The sequence below is a fragment of the Zerene cesonia genome, chromosome 18, assembly GCF_012273895.1.
Source record: "Zerene cesonia ecotype Mississippi chromosome 18, Zerene_cesonia_1.1, whole genome shotgun sequence".
Taxonomy (NCBI): Eukaryota; Metazoa; Arthropoda; class Insecta; order Lepidoptera; family Pieridae; genus Zerene; species Zerene cesonia.
The window spans coordinates 2,735,531-2,757,063 of record NC_052119.1 but is presented as its reverse complement, the minus strand read 5'-3'; the positions used below and the strand labels follow the sequence as shown (position 1 = coordinate 2,757,063).

The window sequence follows — 21,533 nt, the reverse complement described above, 5'->3', positions numbered from 1 at the left end:
CCCGCTAGATGACGCGGTAAAATGTTTCAATAAGTAATCTCTATTGTCTATACTCATTAGCATATTATTTTTTATTCTTGGATGATAGATGGCAGCACTTGTTATTTTGTTTCAGAATGTCCAAGCGTTGTTATATAAATGTTTTATAAATTCATATTTTCACCTATCCAAAATAAGAAGCAAACAAAAATTCACTTAAATGGGGAATGTTTGATCAAAAATGAATGCAACAATAACGAGTGGATTTCATTGTATTTATTGTTCAGCTGTTTATTCCCGTATCTTCGTGGGCAAGGATATTATTACATTAGGATATAATATTATAATTGTTAGTTATCCTAATGTTTAGAAATTTACACCAATATGTCCCCTTATAGGAAATGAGAAGACAAAGTTTTATATTTGATTATTCATAATCATCAGATGTGCTAATAATGCTAGGTAGTCTTTACCAGGGCATTTCACTTAATAAAGTAAAATGCAATCTTATTATGTTTTTTAAGCCATATTAGTGTATAATGTATTATGTAACTTGTATTGTTTTGTGTTTGTTTTAGCTGCTCCAAGTGGGTAAAATTTTTTGTATTTTACCACCGATTTCAAAACGTTAAAGGTCGCAACTGTATTAGTCTGCCTGTCTGAAATTTGAGTCTCTCCCTCACATATCTACTGGACTTTGGCGGAGTCCCTATTTATTAAGTGGAACCATTCATTAAGAGCAGAAGAAGAAAAGAAAACTATGGTTGTCATTATTGGTTTCAAGTAACAGGGAATCGAACCCGGAACTTCGTATTATTTTGTAATAGTCATGGGCATGTATTCTGCCAACTACTGAGATTTGTGGTGCAGAATTTTATAAATAAAAAACATATTTAAAATACTTACAATATTAATTTATTTCCAGATTATCAATCACTCCTTAAAATTAACTTTACAACAAGCACTCTCGGGACTGTACATTTACATTAATTTAGATAGTGAGCTTTTACCACGTTTTGGGAGTGATAAGTGCTGCAAACTATTTATGTCTATGTATAACTAGGTTACTTATAACACTTAGGCAATAACAAGTCTTTTGTATTGTAACTACGTTTTTAACTTAACGCTAATAGCGGTTCCTCTGGATCATGTTTTACACTTGACAGTTTCGACGATTTATTCCATTTCTCTTTCTTGTTTTGCATCTTTTGTTTAGTCACTGCTAATTTTGCTTTTGACTTCGACACTTTAGGGGCAACAGTCGTGTCAATCTGTTCTAGAGTTTCGAATATATTTTTAGGTCTGTATACTACTTGTTTTGTCTCTTCACTTATTTCATCGAGCGTTGCATTTTTGTTCGCGTACACTACCACGTAGTGAGAATAATCTGAATTCGAGGGAGTGTTGATATCAGCGAAGTCTTTGAAGTTTGCGAATTGATCGTGATTATAGTTTGGCCGTGGATTTGCAATATATCCCAAGTTTAAAGATGGTCTGCCATGGCCATTATTATAGTAGGATAGACCGTCACCAAAGTCTGATCCTTCGTCATTTTGGGTGAAAAATGTTCCTCCTCTGATGATTCCAAAGTTTCCAGAGCCAAGTACACTTGAACTAGCATCTACAAGAGGTTCAGACGCTGGTGTGTTTTGTTTAGAAAAATTGTCAATAGCTCTATAGCCTCCAAACAGAGGTGAGTTCAGTAGAGATCTGTAGGAATTCGGTCGCTGGCTAAACGCAGCCTCTTGATTACCGAAACCGAATCTGAAGTTATTTTGTTGTGGCTTTGGTTCAAAAAAGTTAGCAAACGTTGGGAAAAATGTTTGTGAATCGCTAACAATTTCAATAGAATGGTCTCCATGGCCGACCGCTGGCGCCCTATTTCGTGGACTAAAGTGACTTAAGCTCGCTGGTGGAGCCACAGCTTCTGAAATGATTTCTGATGATTCTGCTTCAAGATCTCCAGTGAATTCTGAAACAATAATAAATTTTGCTTAGGTTTTTTAAGGCTCACAACACAGAAACACTATAAATAGTGTGATTTTAGTTTATTTTTGTTGACTATTTTAGTTCCTTTTTCAGATAAGTAAAAAAGTATCGTTTAAACAAAAACAATTTTCAAGGTGACCGTTTAACTTATCCTATTTTTTATCTATGTGGTTAGGTTTCTGTTGGTAGAAGCGAAAGGTTAACTAATTGCATGATAACTTAAAAAAAAACAATGAAATACTTTACTCTGTTTAATGTGTAATGCATAAGAAGTCAACAATTATACTAGGGTAAATACTATATATTTTGTGCTTTTATAGAATTTATTTCTGTATGACTTGGTGCACAATAAAGCATTTTGATTTGATTTGATACACAACTAAACACTAATTCATAATTAAAAAACATTTTTTAAACAAATTACTTCATTTACGTTACAACAGTTACTAGGTTACAACTAGATAAATATTTTATTTATAAGTTCTAGTTATAAGAATTAAAATGCATAATTGCAAGAAGGGTACGAATTTCAACGCCTTTTAAGAGTGTAACGTTTATAATTGCAAACGTACCTCATAATTGTGCACTCCGTAGGTGTATGTTGTACTAAAATAACATTGAAATGGTTCTAACGAGGCATATAATATGAACGTTAAAGTGCCTACTGACTAGTAGAGTGACTTGTACAAAATCGCTCTTCCTGATCGAATAAGTAATGTGTGTGAGGTAATCGGGAAAAGCATACCTACGCTAGAAACTATTTCCGTGTTCCATAAGTCTTGTTTCCACACATGTTGGTAGCTTTTTTCTAAGTAATCGAATATTATGTAATATAAATCAGTGAAACTGAGTGATATACCTTTCAATGCACCTTTTGAATGTTTACTTAAATAACTAGTAAATTAGTAGTAGTAGTTAATTAATTACTGATCATTATATTATTATTGAGACATAACAATAAGGATATTTGGAAAAATTCTATCGATCCGATACTATCTTCGGAGCCACTTAAAATTTGTAAAATGATTATATTCCACGATTTACAATTTATTATTAATATTTATGATTTTCCTACATTTAGTAGGTACCTAATAGAATCATAAAAGACCGAACATCCTATGAAAAGCTTATATTTTTTACTAAACTAGGCTACAATTTCATTCATAAAAAATTAACACTAAAAAGCGTGCTAATCAGTTCCACTGTATTATTTTTCCCACGGTTTTTGAATTTGAAACACTAAAGAGTAAGGAGCATCAACGCAATATTGCGATAAACAGTAAAAATAAGTACTTAAATAAACCAAATTATAATTGTTCTACAGTGCCAAGCAAAATGAGGTAATATAGTTAATGTGACCAATGTGACCTTATCTTTTCACGCTTCTATGAGTATCGATGGAAACAATTATTTATGATCTTAAAATTCATTGGCTTAAAACGGTAGGCTAGTGCATTCTTATACAAAACGACTGTGAAGTGGAAATCCAATTTACATTTTATACATTCACCTAGATACTTTTAGGGTCAAAGGTTAAGAGATGCTTGATGTTTTTATATGAGTTTTTTTATTACAAAAGCTTATTTGTGTTGTTCGTTGAACCGTTTATATCAGAGGAATATTTACAATATTCGCCAAGTGTTTAATTGGTTTTGCTCACCACTTATTTATGACGATCAATCAATCAAAAACTCTTTATTGTGCATATTTATAAGAAGAGTAAAAACAAGAAAATAAATAAGTCAGAAGAGCACAACAGGCGATCTTATCGCTTGAGCAACGATGTCTTCCAGACAACCTGGTGGACAAGAAAAAGCAGTGTATATTAATGAAAAACAGGGACTGTATATGCCTTAACACAAGTAATTCTATTTTAAAATGAAATGAAAAAATACCAGTCTAAACAGATCAAATGATATTTTAAGGCAAGTTCTTACCATTCATTATTTCAGTAGCATTCTAAAGATTGTTGCATGTCTAGCTAATCAAAAAACAAACAATTATACTTAATTCCGTTACTTTTATTTGATTATGTCTTACTATTACGTAGATATTACGTGTGTGACCGCGGTTTCCGTTTGTATACTTTGTCTCGCCATATACGTGTTTAGTTCTGCGCTGATTATGTCACATGAAACATTATTTAAAACTAAGATATAAGAGTATACGATACAAAAAAGCTTAAAAAAGAGTTTCTCATAAAGTAATTTTCCATTTAAACACGTTAGTTATACCTTATATTCTTGTCTGTCTATTACCATTAGTAGATATCGGCATTTGATTTATTATGATTAATAGTAAATCATTAGATTCATCAACGTATTATCACAGTGTTATTGACGCTATTCTTAAGAGTAGTACCCATTATGCATGTTAAAAAAGAAGAAATAGTTGTTAAAAATAACATTCATAAAATGAATCTATATAAATAAGTTTTATAATTATTTATTTGAAAATATTATAAATAATTGATTTATTTTTAATTATATATATTCCTTGACCTCTATATAATTATTTTCATCCTAAGTCAATAATATTACTTAAATTTTGACTTTTAAAAATTCATAATTTTATCCATAAGTAGATAAATGTTATACGTGATGGTGTGACGATAATCTGGGCAATAGTAATGAAGAGGGATGGAAATATTTTAGAAACATTTCATCCGATAGTTATAGTAAAAGTTGAGAGATTTTTTAGCAATAATTAAGTAGCTCTTTGTTGCGAGATATACCCATTATCAAACTATTAGTTACGTGTATTTGTAACACATAGTTGCGTTTGTATAATCTGCGTATTATGTATTTGGCTAACCTTTGTAACCTCCGGCCTACAATCATCCGAATATTCATTAAAAATGTGCATTTTTATCGAAAACCACCATGTCAGTTTTGAAACTGTGTCAAAGGTGAGGAGAAAGTTTGGGGTTACCGTAAATAATGAGGATTTGTATTTCGTATTGCAATACGTGACTTATCTGTGAAGTTTTACGATTTTGGTCACGTCTTCTATGAATTGTTTAGGGCTAATTGGATGGGTCGCCTCGTAAGTCATCAGAGTTTTGTGTCATGATACGAAAATCATTCCTTGTAAGAGCTTTGAAAGGTTGCAAAAGCTCATTTGTTTGTGGTTATTAATTTGCTTCGTGAGATAGTTGCTTTTGATGAAGCATATGGTGAAGCTGTAAAATCTAAAATAAATACAACGAATATTTTCCTCTTAAAAAGACTTTATTTTAGAAACACTCCTTCCGAAGGCTTTCCGCCCGTGGCTTCCACCGCGTAATCAAAGAAAAAAAAAAACGAAAACAATCGAAAATGCAGTCCGAGGCACCTGCATATTTCCCGTTCTATTAGGAGTTCCGACATAAAAAACTCTATGTTATTTTACGTCTCAATCTATCTCTAGCTTAGTAGCTTTGCTTTTGCTCCTTTCAATATGAATGTTATGTTTGATAATTTTTCTGATTGCAGCGGTATTTGGTGCGTAAAATTTATTTGTAAAAATATCATAATTTTTACAAATTTATTATATTAATTTTTACAAATAATTTTAAATGTAATTGCTATTATGTAAAGCTTTCTACTGGTTACTCTTATTTTTTCTGGTAAGTATAGACTGACTTTTCAACACATTTTACATAGAGTGAAAGCTAGATCATGTTCGTAAATCAACGCCTATGTCATAAAAGTTGGTAATAGTGGCTATCCGAGGTTACATAATGCTTTTAGAACTTATAAAATATGTGAAAAATGTTTTGCAATATTTTCTCTTTTCGGATTATGTTTATATTATATTGCGTTATAAGTTTTCTGAGATGAATCCTTCACTCGTTTCCTATTAAGAAAAAAGTGCACTGTAACATATTATAACATTTTCACTATTCATTAACAACTAAATGATGCTTTTTAAAGCTTTTGGAGAATGATATCCTTTAACGTAATTTCTAAAAAATGAAAGAGTCGACTTAAGACTTCCATGTCGTAATATGATCATCTAAGATAATTATCAAATTGGGCACGCAACTAATATTGTGGTTTACCGATTAAAAAAAAAGAAACACCATGCATTGCGTATAGCCATAATTTTGTGAAGTTACGTCGATAGTATTAAGATGTCCATAGATTGAGTAATAGTAGGGAACTAGACGTTGCCTCCGGGTGCGCTCAATTTTTAAATTCTCCATAACCTTTTTATCTTCAAAATAGTGGAATTCAGGCACAGACAGTCAGTATTTATACATAAGCTACATCTTTGCCTAGTACAAACAGAATCCGTCCTGTGGTTTTCGCGTGATGGAGTAACAAACATACATTCATACATTCTTACATACTTACTTATTAATAGCCTTAGTAGGTTTGAGAACGGAAAAAATATGCAGCTTCCAGCATTGGAAATTTTATTGTAAATTTATGCATAATTATTTTATAATATTGTGATAAATATGTATATGGATGCTACTATAAGTTAAACTTTCGGGTCATCTTTTAGGAAATGTGAAATGTGTTTTGAGAACATCAATAAGTAATGGCGAAATCTTTTATAGATGGAAATCACACTAAACTTCGTTAAATAACAATTTATCAGACATCGATTAAGGAAGAAGAGGATTTCTTTCTATATCATGTAAAATTCCAAAACCTTCATGGAGATTTAGTAAAAATATGCAAACATTTCGGCACATATATTTAAATATAACACATTGAAGTGTCAAGCGACGAATATTTTATCGCAACACAGAAATACGTAATAGGCGATTAAGCTTTCAATACACCATTTGCATTAACCATTCAAGTGAGGATGTAATGTTTTCGTGTTACACATCGTATAGTAAGTGTTGCAATCGATCTATCAATGATATCATATGAATAAAATACTACATTTATGAAAAACTTGCTTTGTATATATTTATATACTTTTACAAGAATTTAATAATATGATCTTTCCTATTTTCTAATTACATAAAAAAACAAACATCTTTATTGTTATAAATTAATGTTTTAGTAGAATATTGCAATTGAAATATGAAATGGAAAATAGTTATTTTTTTTATTTATCTTACTCAGATACCTATTGTTGATATTAAAGGAATTACACACAGCAAACACTAATTCCACGGATACAAGATAATAGCATAAACATTACAATACCTGCTCAACCTGAGGCAGTCAGGAAAACGTTATGACTGAAGGAAGCTATTACTTCGTAAATTATCTAGCTGTACTATGACATTAAACCTATTTTATTTTTGCAGTTACTACAAAACATGTTTTTTATTTCAGTTGTAGCTCAGGTAAGGTTTAATAAAAAATACAAATTATTGTTTAAAAAGGGACTGATAAAGCAAATACAGGTTACTGCCTTGTAGGTAAATCGGCTATATAAGATTAAGTCACGTTTCCTTGTAATTGAAGAAATATCTCAGGCATTTAATGAAGTTACCTCTCTCGTCCAGTATTGTTCCTTTCTTATTGTTATTTCTATCTTTATATTCCATGTCATAAAACATCTAACATATTTCATAAAAAAGCGACAAGCTGTTAATGTGGATGCATTACAAAGCTGTACAATTTGCAAACTTGTAATTGACAAAGGGTGTTACTAGCAACGATCTGTGAACAGAAACGTAATAAATCTTTTATCTTACGAACATTGCGGTTTCTTAACTCATCCCTGTGAATAGTGACGAAATCTAGAGCATGACATCAATTCGCATCTACATTATGTCAACTGAAGCGACTCTTGTGTTGGTAACGAATTTGAAAGCTCGCGTTTGAGTGATTTCTTGTCACGTTCGTAAGACGTATGGTGGTGATAGATAGTTGAAATGTGAATTTCGTATCAGTTACTTGCGGAATTTATATTTGTTAATTGCAGTATATTTTGTATATTACGTAGGTTTACAACTTTTATAGAGTCACGATCTTTTCAATCGTATGTTTTATAATCTATCATTACTAAGACGATATGTACATTGGTTAAAACATCGACCAGTCATGAAGATGTGAAATGTTTAATCATGTGGTATATGAATGAAACTTTCGTCGTTTTGTATTGCTTTACAATATGTAATTTATTTAATTATTTCCTGCAGTGTTAAATTATAACGCACTTTCTACTCTCTGATGTTGCTTTCGCGTATCAGACAGTTATTAAGAGTACAGAGGTAGTACTTATATTTCACGCCATTGAAGTGACTCATCACAATATTATAATAATACTAGCTGCGCCCCGCGGTTTCACCCGCGTAAGTCCGTATCCCGTAGGAATATCGGGATAAAAAGTTGCCAGCATGTTATTCCAGTTGTCCAGCTGTCTACGTAACAAATTTTATTGCAATCGGTTCAGCAGTCTTTGCGTGAAAGAGCAACAAACATACACACATCAACAAACTTTCGTATTTATAATATAAGTAGGATATATAGAATCAATTTGATCTTACGTATTCAATATCTCAATGTTTTCAGTTCAAAGAAACCCGGAACAAATAGATTATGATGTTAATGCATTTATGAGCACATAAATGTAATCGTGACATACGTTTTTAAATGAGGTAATTTAATATAAGGAAGTGAAACATGATAAAAAATAGAGCGGTGTAAACTGTCAAATATGTCGGAGTATGTAAATCATTATTAGACTTTGTTACATTTCAATACCATGATTTATAATCATACTTGACGTATCTTATAGGATAGTTATCAATCACATGTTATACCTTATTTTTTTACGTACACAAGAGCATGCATGTAAGTTCAAATACATAACTTTTAAATACAGCCAAAATAAATTGTTATACTCTAAAATTTGGTTAATGAGTTAGTGTATTATCGTTAGTGTATTAAGCGTAATGTCTTTTTTCTAAAAGCGAGATAATTTTTATTTATTTTTTTATATATTATGCAATAATAGTAAAAAAATGTGATCATGAATAAAAAATATTTTCTTATTCACAGTTATATCATACAGTTACCTAAGAAAATGTTTTTATATTATTTGGGTCACATATCGTGTAGCATAATAATAACTTTGTCTCATCACTTAAATCAGCTTTCACTAAACACTGCCTCAAGCAGAAAGAAAAAAAAAATTAAATATCAAGAACTGACCTAACTGACTAAAAATTGACCTTTATGCCTTTGCTTGATTAACATTTTTCCCATGTCATATAAAAGGTTTATGGGCGTATCAAAACAAATATTTTGTGTTATATAACGCGTAGCATTATGTATATTATATAAGACCTGTGTGATCAACGATTTATTGTTTTACAACAAAGCCCTTCCGGCACGGGAATCTGAATAATTGATTGTTAATTAAATATAATGTAAAATGTACTGACAATGTTTATCAATAACTATGTTGTTTATATTAAACGTGTAGCTTCAGAAATAACTATTTAATTAGACAATTGATGCTTGTTAAATAGAATGTATAAAAATACAAATCCATTTTAAATAGTCGATGACTAGTGTAAATCATACAAATGTAATAAAGTTTCTATTTTACCCTTGGGACTGTCTGTATCGTACATGCATTTCCGTAATTACAGCTATGATTATCATTTTAATAAACGATAATTTTATAATTGCAATGGTTGTAAGATTCTCCTTTTATTTTTCTTTTTTTTTTATATTTATCGTCACTTTGGAATGCAAAGATGACAATATTGGGATAAAGAATTCCGATTCAAATGAAAATGGAAGATGAATCCCTGATTGTGGGATTTTTAAATTTAGTTTTTGTAAATTGATTTCTTACACAGTTTATTAAAATTGGTGCAGTTTATATCCTGAAATGTCACGACCAATCAATGAAAAGTAATACTTTGGAAAAATTTTATAATAGTATATAAGACTATTTCCATACAAATACAACTTCAATCTTGAAGTACAAACTAAATAAAATGAAATCAATGAACAAAATACGATAACATGTAAATGAGCTTTCTAAAGTCCTCTCACGGAAGTACGGGAAGGCTCATTTCTCACGATTTTCCACGCAAATTGAAATATATTCTAAGCAATGACAATATCATTTACGTATAACTGTTATTTACGTTAATAGATAAATGATTATGGAATTACCACGCGCAACTTTTACAGTATTTTTAGACTAGTTAGTAGTAGAAGAATGTCATCATCATCATCAGCCCATATTTGTTCCCACTGCTGGGACACAGGCCTCCTATGAGGGTTCAGGTCATAATCCACCACGCTGGCCAAGTGCGGGTTGGCAGATGTCGCATGTCGTCGAACTATTGATTCTTGGACATGCCGGTTTCCTCACGATGTTTTCCTTCACCGTTTTAAGCAGTGGAGATGTTATCCACATGTGCAGATAAATTGAAAAATCAATTTATTTCCTGCACGCTCGGCCCGGTCTCGAACCTCGGCTTGTCGATTTTGAAGTCCGAGGTTCTCACCACTGAGCCACCACTGCTTTTGAGCCACCACTGCTTTAGTAGAAGAATGTACCAAAGTTTATATCGCAAAAAATACTTTCATTATATCATACATTTGTTTGCCATTTCAGTTAATGGTGGTCTTCATTCATTGAACTTTATTTATCTGACGTTTTGATAAATTAAATGGTACTTACTTTCGAATAAAGTATAAACTTCAGAAGTAAAGAATATTCTATTAATGTTAGGCAAAGTTTTTCAAGTTATCGAAATATATTTATTACTTGCGGTCCGCCTCGTCTTAACCCATGTTTAACACCCATTAAGTTGCGGTTGGAGACCGGGCGAGCGTGCAGGAAATAAAACGATTTTTTAAATTTATCTGCACATGGGGATAACATCACCCCTGCTTAAAACGGTGAAGGAAAACATTGTGAGGAAACCGGCATGTCCAATAATCAAAAGTTTGACATCATGTGACATCTGTCAACCCGCCCTTGGCCAGCGTGGTGGATTATGGCCTGAACCCTCATAGGAGGCCCGTGTCGCAGCAGTGGGAACATGTATGAGTTGATGATGAAGATGATGATGATGAGGATGATGATGATAACCTTCCTTGTGCCTTACAAAAAGAAAACAACGGCAACACATAGGGCGATTAAACATTATTTGTAAATAAAACAAGCCAAGATGAAAATAGTTCAGCGGAAAATAGAAATGTAGTGGTGTTTAGACATAATTAAACTTAAACTTACTTTACAAATGAAAGAGGGTTACCCAACTTTTTGCTTGCACTTCATTTATTCCCAGCCTTAGGAAAATTTACATTGTTACGAAGTGTCTTAACTTTATCAGTGCCAATTTCTTAACAACTAAAGATAACATATTTTCCAAGACCCTTACATAAACATACTTGAATTATTGACCACATATCAGCATAGCACACCCAAAATAAACCCAGAGTATATTTACAATATGTGTTGTTTATATTGCGAAAAACTTAAACATCCATCTAACACAATAAATAGTTTGGAATTTTACACCGGTATTAACAATGCAGTCATCGTTGTTGCAATACATGCTTGTTATCAATTCATCGCAAGCCCATCAAAGCATAACGTTCTTTCAATGTTGAAAATTACACAGTTTCATAGTTCAATGCAACCTTGAATAGTTTCAAATACGACTTGGAATTAAAATAACAATGAAGCGTTACCAAATAAATATTTATGTTTATTCGACTGCTAACCCTTTGGTCATGCATTTCTTAATGTTTATTGGGTCAAGCCGAACAATGAATATTTTTTATTGATATTTAGTGAAAGCTTCTCTCTAGATTACTTAATACAAAAAGCGACGGTGCAACAATAAACAGTTTTTTATTCATATCACGAATTAGCATGCTACTGTATATCTTTCGTACGGAAAGTGGGGGAAACGCGGGCCTGTTTCTTTTTCCTCACCCTTTTTAGTTAATTTCTTCATTCCAGTCTTCCGTTCTTTTCTTATTCCTTACTCTATACAGGCCGGCAGAGCATTTGCAGGAGCATAACCTTTGCGAAAGTTCATGGGCGGTGGTGATCGCTTGCCATCAGGCGAACCACCAGCTCAGTTGCCCGCAATGAAATACAAAAAGACAATAATAGCTGATTTTTTGCCTTAACAAAAAAAAAAATTGAAATGTAGGTATATAGGTTTTAAATAAATATAACTCAACACGTACTCCATATATATATGGAGTACATGTATATATACTCCATCCGATTCACACTTCACGAAAGAAATATCATGATTTCCAACGGGCAACAGGAATTTAACAAACATTGTCCATCTGAGTACATAGAGGTGTAATGTTTGTCATGATCTCCAAACCAATTATGAACTGCTTTCTTTTTATTTTGCTCACTCATGCAGGTTTGCTAATATTTGCAAAAGCGTTTTGTTAGCACTTTCAATGCAGCTAGCTAGCATGCTAATTTAAATTATAAGTATATTGTACATTGTTAGTTTTAAAATGACTTTAAAGCAAGCTTACGGTGTAAAATTAAGGTAAAATAGTGTTGTTTTGACTCAGTTTGGTAATAGTTATAAAATAGTCTATACAAAGCTAAAAAAAATTTAAGGAAGTTTTTATTTTGAAAACCAAATCAAATATTAATAATCATAACGGATTTTGTTTTTGAGCAGTACGTCCGTTGAATTTCTTAATGTGTGGAAATTTAAATTTTAAATTTTTAAATCTTAACGAATATTTACTAAAAAACGATATCGAGACAAATATATTAAATAGCTTCAACACAGTTTCCTTCACATTAATCTTCATATTACATAATACAAAATGAAGTCTTAAGTGATTCTTGGACACCGTATTATCTGTTCTAATTTATCGAATGTTATATAATAAATATTATGTCTTCCGATGATCTTTCATTATTCCAAAAGCCAATTAATGTTTATTTATCTATTTGTAACACAGGTCAATTACGCCACAAAGTGAATTACAATGTGGATGTTAAATAATAATTGCCCTGTGAATGATTTTAGCGATTAATGTATTTTTAAAAAGAACAATACATTCTCAGTATTAAGTTCTTTATTCCCAAGGCTCCCTTCTAGATAATCGTAGAAGATACAAAGAGGTTACATACTTGGTTTAGTTTGAAGTATCATTAGGTACGAGTAAATATTATCAGTCAGTCATGGGGTATTTAATTTCACATTATTATAATTGTCTCAAAAACAAAAGATGTGTCGTTACAACATTCTGTTGATACTTACACCTAAAGAGGTTTTGGTTTGTAATTTTTTTTAATAAAACAATAAGAAATTATAAGAACAGGCAATTCTCACATGATTATGATATAGGATATAGTATTGTTCCTTTTACGTACGAAATCACGTTCAAACCGATTACTAAAGCATTAGCTGACTACTGATGGGAAAATTTGTTTAACATTTATTTCTTGTAATATTACTTATCGGAACAATTGAATAGAGTCATATATCTCGACTAGTTCCCATGAGATTTAATAAAGATCACGAATGACTTTTCGGAAGTTTGTTAGAATACAGGCGTGTACGTGGCTATTGTGCAACTATTTTGCAATCATTATAGCGCTTCCCAGCGCTTTTAATACGACAGCTATTATTCATATCACAACAGTTACAGCGCTCCAGCCGATTGTTAGTTACAAAATGCAGGGTAAGTATAGGTCATGCAGATCCGAATGCCGCGAAGATCACGCCTAACCGTTCAAGAAATACTTCAATTCTACTCATGTAAGGTTAAAAGGTCGTGTCTAATTTAACTAGCCCTGGGGCCTTCAAGATTACTCATGCATGTATTGTATAGTGATCATATTATGCTATTGAACGTTATGGTTTAATCTGTTAACCTTAATTATAAGATTCATAAAAACCCTGAGGTAAATTTACGTTGATTAAGTGGCTTTTTTGTCTATTTATGTTTTATAGTAGATTTTATTACAATACAATTTTGTGCAACATAAAAGACACAAAGAAATTTTGATTTCCCTATAATAAGGATGGATTTGAATATAATAAGATAATAACATTGTTATTGAATCTCCAAAATATCTAACGATAAACGCCTCCTACATTTACGTACAATGATTAATTATGATGTATATGTTATAACATTTTCTACTTTGATCAAGGATTCATAAGCGTATGTATTGTTTTGTGCTCGTTATTCAGTTATTTCTTAATCATCTTGAATGCAGTTATACAGATTTTTTGTTTATTTTAGAACGTTTTAGCACCATTGTCTTATTATTTATAATACTATCTACCGTAATATTTTGAGATCATTATTGTGTGTGTCTAAATCCTGATGATTCGAAATGTTAAAATAATTATGTTTAATAAACATAAATTTATGTACCTTTCGTGTTTCAGTTTTGTAGAATTCAACCTGATTAGTCAAATTATAATTAAATTGTAAACAATTGAAAATTAAAAATATTAAGAAAAAACGCTTCGGTGCTTTTATGCAGAAACAAATTTAATAAGGTTAAAGCAATACAAGCAAAAGCAAACTTATTTTGAATTAGTTGCAATTTCATAGTTTTGCACCGTGCAGGTTTAATATTAATTCCCTCAACGAAATGCTACGATTATCATTGTATAAGTTAATTGGTAATTCGTGACTTGCTACATTAATATCTTTATAAAGTTCCGTTTTATTTTGACAGTGGCAAATATTAATTACTGACGCGATTGCGGAATGACTCGTGCCTAGAAATTCGTTATGCATTTTTTTTTTTTGGTGCTATCTTGTAACCTTGAACTAATTATCCAATAGCTTTCTAATAGCTCAAATTAAGTTCGATTTCGATTTTATTTTAAGGTTAAATGAAATCTTATTGCTAACATAAGTATGTAAATATCGATCGAAATTTCGCATTACAGGATGCGTTACCTATAAATTGAATCAATATGGATAGGTTTCGTAGGTTTTAATTAAACACGGAAGATATGTATCGCAATAAGACATACCTCTTTTAACATGAAAGTGGAAGACCGATTAAGGACTGCACTCAGTACATGTCTGAATCGGAAAGTAACACGATACGCTCTATACTCGTTGATGGAACGATCTAGTGGGCATACATATCGATATAAAAATTAAATATTTTTTTGCCACATACCTTTCTGTTACGGTCATAGGATAATATTATTTTTGTTGTTGTAGTAGAGTCCTTTAGAGGTGAAAAGTTTGTTTATAAGCGAATCTATGGAGATAATACGCTTGTATAAATAGAGTACTTTTTATCAGATCATCTGTTAGTATTGATTCTGATAAAACTGTGCTTCAATCATTTGTGCAACACTGTGTATCATATGATTTATGGTTAGAAATCATTTTAAATAAATAGTTGATGACATATACGTATCTAATGTTGTAAAAAAATGTTATACTGTCTCGTTTTCGAAATCCACGAAGTACAAAAACTTGTACTTCAAGCGAGCGAAACCGTGGGCGGAAAGCTCATGTTAAATAAACATTAACATTTCACATTTTCTTTATAAATATTTAAATAATTTATAATACTGATTTTGTGTACACCTTCACTAAAATGTTTCTATAGTTAACGTCATTTTAAATTCATATATTAAGAGACATTATATTTTGACGATTCCTAATTAATGAACTATTTGACCATTTCATGACAAAGTAGTTTAATTATACAAACACGGCATTAAATACCGTAAGCATAGACAAAAAGCCAATTAATATTAACGTAGAAAGTATACCCGGCTGTCCATTTGATTGATGTAATAACAGCTAATTACAGACAGGTGTCCTTGACCTCAACTAAACAATGGCGTTCAGATCTATAGATCGATGAGTATCTATGAGAATGGGCATACAAAAAATTATGAGTATAGAGTTGTACAAATTGTACGTAATAGCTTACTCATAACAATGTATAATTGAGGCAGAGCTATACAAGGATGTCTCAATAAGTCGACTTTTTTTATTTTTATTTTTTTTATGTCATAGTCGGCAGTGGAGGGCTACCACCGCCCATGAACATTTGGAGAGGTATAAGGTCGATTCCAGACATAACGCCTCTTCAAATGGATTGCCGACTTCAAAGGTATTAGGAAAGAATTGGCGAGAGGAATAAAGGAAAGGAATGGGAAGGGTAGGGAAAAGGATATGGACTTCTTCGGGAATATAAAAAATATGAACATAGGAATTGACAAAATACAGGAACCAAGCGCCCTGTTGTTTATAATTGGGAATGAAAATGTTCCCGAGAGGACATAATTTTAATGTCATACATAGAAATTAAATATATAAAAATAATACATAACATACATAATTATATATGCTATGTATAATACATACATAGTTAAGCGAAACCGTAAAACACTTTCGCTTAACGGTTAATAAACATTCTGAAATAGCTATTAAACATATTTTTGCTTTAATTGAGAAATATACGCCGTGAAATCACCAAAGTAAATCAATTACTACATAGCAATTCATATGAGCGTAATTACAAGCACATTACAAGCGGTACATCTAACTGTTGAACTATTGTATTTTATATTCTATTCAGTACAAATATTGAGGGCCATTCATCAAATGATGGCACAATATTCACTAACAGTATTTTGATATTGAATTAACAGCCGTACCGTAATGTTGATTTATATGTTCCTGGCATTTGTCTATTATGCCGTCCACTATAGTTTTCATTTCTGATTCTTGTTTCTTTATTCCATTCAGTTTTTTTTGTACTGTTCATCAATTTTGCAACAATATAGAAATCTACATAATATTACCATAATTTTTTTGTGTAATCCAATAAGTATTACCTTTCATTAGCAGATCAAATACAAAAAAGGGCCACTATTATTACAAGAACTTTTGGAGTTGTTAACTGATTCACGAGTTGTTCGGAATTAGGACAAGTGTTTGGAAGTGAAGTGTCCCATTGACATAAAAGAACCAGAAATAAATTTATCTTACAGTTAGATACATCTTCCTAATTTAAATAGTAGGGTTGCCACATTAATGGAGCAAAACAAATTATGTAGGTTTTGGCGATTAATTGCTCATGAAAGAAGCATACTGCTACTACTTTTCCTTTGTCATCTACATCAATTTAGAATCTATAAAATTATTATAAAAAATAGTCTACGACAAAACCACAAACCTAAGGACAAAATTAAGAATTAATGACTTCATGCATACATGACAATCGGCTAAAAAATATTTTATTGAAGAATTATCTATAAGTTCAGGCTTGCAATTAAGTTGTCCTGTCAATATTCTGGTAACAGAACGGGCAACTAGCCATGGCGGTTGTACACCTGATAAGAAGCGTTCACCCCCGCCTGATCATGGGCAGTGGTGAACGCTGTAAGTAAGTATAGCAGTTAAGGGATAAGGGATAAGGATAGGAATGACGACGGTAAAAAAGGTATGGAGTGGTAAGGGTGAGAAAAAGGAAATGGTTATTCGGCTCTCTTATTGTACGACACACAGTGGCATTCGCATAAAACTATTTAACGCCGATCTTCTGTAGGAGTTTGATCTCCGGTACTTACTGGCCCAATCCGTGCTGCTGAAGCAAACATTTTGTATCGATATTCTTTTTTGCCGACTGTATTCAGAAGCAACCCTATGTAGACGCGTTATTTATGCAATATTTCTTGACCAAACAATGACTCAGTGCACGTTTTCTGTTTGATTGCTTGTGCGAACATTGACACCGCGAAGTTTATTGCACTCGTTTGTAAATATATGCGAACTTTGGTTTATTGTCCCACTTTTTAAATCCATTGATTATTAATGATTTATCGTTAGGATAAAGAATAGAAAGATAAATTTCAGTTGATAAAGCAATGAACAAGGCAATTTATATTTTTTTAATGTAAAACTCCTAAATAGATATCGAACATTATGAAATTATAATATGTAGGTAATTCATAAAAGTCCACAAAAAATCAAAATTTGTTTTTTTTTTAATTTTTCATTTTTATATAAAATCTTGATGAAAGCAACGTCCAAGTGATCACGAACGCAAAGCGTTGAACGTGGTGTCAAGTTATCAAACAAAACTTCCGACAATTGTTAAAAATGTGTCGAAAAGTCACTGTTCACACGTCTGTATCAATTCTTCCGAGATACATTACGGAAGTGTACAATACGTAACTGGTTATGTCGAGATTCTTTTGGAGATTTATCTTAAGACTCAATTTACATACAGTTAACGCCTTAGCATAATAAGGTGGGTAGCGTAACTAATCACAATAATGGATGATACGTACCTTATGGTATGTTGCTAGTGCGGCTTTGACAGTCGCTTGTTATAATAATTGTTTTGCATACGACTTACGCGACGTGTTCAAGGTTGGGAACAGCAATAACTTTATACAATTTTATTATACTGCATACTACTATAACTTTGTTATAAACAAGATATGACTTTAAGATCGTATTAGTAAAAATAAATAAGATACTTGTACGGGGGGTGTTGGAGCCAAAGCACACATAATACGCGAGGATAAACATATCCCAAGTACCTAATAAGGTAAAACTACAAAAGAATGTAAAAAGAAGGAATGCATGTAGTGGAGAATAGAAAATGAAGCACTCCTTATATAGGTGGAATTAAATATTACTAACCATGCAGTTCCAAATGGAAATAAATTTTTTCCTTAATTAGATATTTTAAACATTTATATTTTTATTTACACATTTATATCTTTTCATTCACGAACCAACCACATAGGCTTGTCATAAGATCTGTTTTCGTTTTTTTTTTAACGTGTTTAAAAATATCCTTGAAATATTCCACAATTAAAAAGCTATTCAGGGAACAGCTGAGTAGGTGCACAATATTCAATGTTCTGTGATCGTTGTTTACTTTGTGCTTTATGCTTTTGTCCGCCATTGCACAAGAAATTGTGAAAATATTCCTATTCAAATTGCGTTTAGTGAAGTTGCGAAAAAAAATGTAAGTTCGTAATTAGTTGTGGCTCGTGTTGTAATTCCATTGTCACGATGCGACGCTCTCTGCTGCATAATGCTGAGCGTGATCTGTTATTGGTTAACATCCAAATATTGTTTTTCTTTGTACCAGTAAATTTATTTCAAAATTGAAATACATAACATACGTAGTTTAGGTTTGGAGCACATACGATATTCATATTCATAAAGGAAAAGAGCTGATTAGTCCGATCAGCATCAATTTTTTTATACCGTACATAAGATATGACTAATACAATACTACTCTTATTTATGATAACCATAAACATGTAAAAACTTATATTTAATTAAACAGACTAGGAAATATCTAGTAATAATAAAACAACTGGGGCTATTTTGAAATAGATTTCAATCCGATAGTTAGTTATAAAAATTTATCTGATGCCTTTTACTTTTATTTAACACCTTCCTTGATAAAGATTGAACGCGTGATATTAAAAATCGTTATTATTTATCGATGCTATCGTTATAATCGAATAAAATGAATCCATGAAAAGAGAATGATTTAATACTTCCTGTTGACAAAATGTTATGGAATTTTGTAATATTGGGCTCTGTTTCTTTTTTTCAATTAAAAATAACCTAAAAATTGAAATATTTTATGATTCATGGATCAATGGATATTAAGAAATAAGCAATTTATTTGGTTCTTTGTTGTAGACGTATTAGTTAAATTATGCTCAATAATGGAGTTATTTTAAAGGAAATCTTTCTGGTTTAATATCATAACCATTATAACAGGTAGAGAAAACTTCATACCCTAGACGTAAAGGAAAATTTGAGACATCACTCATAAGTTATTACATTATTGACAATTTTTTTTATTACAGTTGAACGTTATCACTACTTACAGTGGCTTAACGTCCCAAATGGATGGCAAACTATAAGGGATATGAAGGATTTATGAGCGGAATAAAGGAAAGGATTGTAAAGGATAAATAGTAGAATACGGCTTCTCCACACACCGTTCGAAACATAGTAGCATTCTCATGCTATAGGTAGTTATTATTTTCAATAGTGTCATGAATAAATGCGATTTCCCTTATTTAAACGCTTGTTTTTAGGGCAACGACGTGAAACCGTGACTCGTTTTAAGAATAATTTATTAAGACACGAATTTGTATTGAAGGATGCGATTATTAGATCCGATGTTTGAATTCATGACCAAGCTGCATGAAAATATGTTTGTATAAGAACATATATGAATTTAATACATTGTTAAATCTTATGTTTCATGTACATTTAATTAGTTATTAATGCTACTTTGTTAGTGTTCAAGGTTGTAAAGTTAATTAAACTTGTGCACAGATTATATCTCTTTTAGTTATATATGAGAAATCTTCTGATACAAGATTGTTTATTAATATTTCATAAGGAACAATGATTACTTGTAACAATTAAATACTGGTTTTAGGCGAACGTTTGTAGATTTCCCTTCAAGATATTTGTATGCATATCTTTTATCTATGCGATAATATGTGATTTATTTTAAGTACTTAAACCACAGTTTTTTACGTTTTTAGTTGTAAGTCCTTTAGGGAATTTTTTATAAAAACACACACACTTAACAATATTAATAAGTAAGAAACTGTGTTCATAAAAAAGTACTAAGCAAAAATTAAAAAAATGAGATGTAATAAGGAAATTAAATAGGTTTATAGCGGACACTACATAACATAGAAGTAAGAACCCAAATGATCTTACATAAATTGCCTCATCTAAACTAGGTTTGCAACGCAAATTACCCGCATACAAGCCATTAAGTGATTTATTTACATGCGTATGATAATGTACTTTGAGACGCTACATAGATTGATGATAGGAGAAAATTTTACGGAAGAGATGAGCTTAAGGAAGAATTCAACACAAGCACAGTTACGCGGCAATCTGTAAAAGCAATTACAAAATATTATATAAGTAATGGAAGGAGATAGTTGCGCGCCTTGAGATAGCATCTAGATTCTTTGCAACGCATACAAAAGGTGAACTCGTTCCATCTATTTGTCTAGTTAGGTAAACCGGTCTCAGTACTTTGATTTGCACTTTCAGTCTATGTAGGTTGATGTTAATAATATGTATGTGAGCTTTCGTAGTTCAAGGACGCCATATATAACATTGCTTACCTGATAACCAATGAATTTACTACAACTGTTCACGCGAAAACATCTAAACATACGTATACGACAGATTCACTGGCACAGTTTAATGACACAACTATTATGTTTACAAAGGCGTTATCGATAGGTGACCTTTTTTTTATTTTTAACCGATACGTAATATACGATCGATTGTATGTCTTTTAATATTAATATCAAAATAAAAAATACAACCGCATAATTGCACTGCGAAAGAGGCCTATATATTTTAATAACAATATTGTCCTACATTTTTTACGATAACTGTAATGTTTCATCGTTAATACAGCAAATAAATTACAGATGTATAAATATTTGTCACGAAATTGTGTAAGCCTTATTACTGCCATATACTTGTATGTAAGAAATTGTCATTACATTTAAGCAATAGCAATTTAGATACAATTTCTTAATAATTGTGATCGGCGTGTAAGGTTCCCTTGAAATCGAATTTCTAAATGAACTTCTCATGTTGCTTTTTAGGTCATTTTATTTT

General features: G+C 31.4%; 1 protein-coding gene across 1 annotated transcript in view; it reads right to left on the bottom strand.

The window, feature by feature from the left end:
* Positions 1 to 897: 897 nt before the first annotated feature.
* The window catches only part of LOC119833736, a 32,452-nt gene continuing 11,816 nt past the window's right edge, over positions 898 to 21,533 (bottom strand). Inside the window, exon 2 of the mRNA XM_038357895.1 lies at positions 898 to 1,951. Coding sequence (XP_038213823.1) covers positions 1,095 to 1,951 — 857 coding nt within the window. The 3' untranslated portion in view covers positions 898 to 1,094. The remainder of the gene's footprint in view (positions 1,952 to 21,533) is intronic.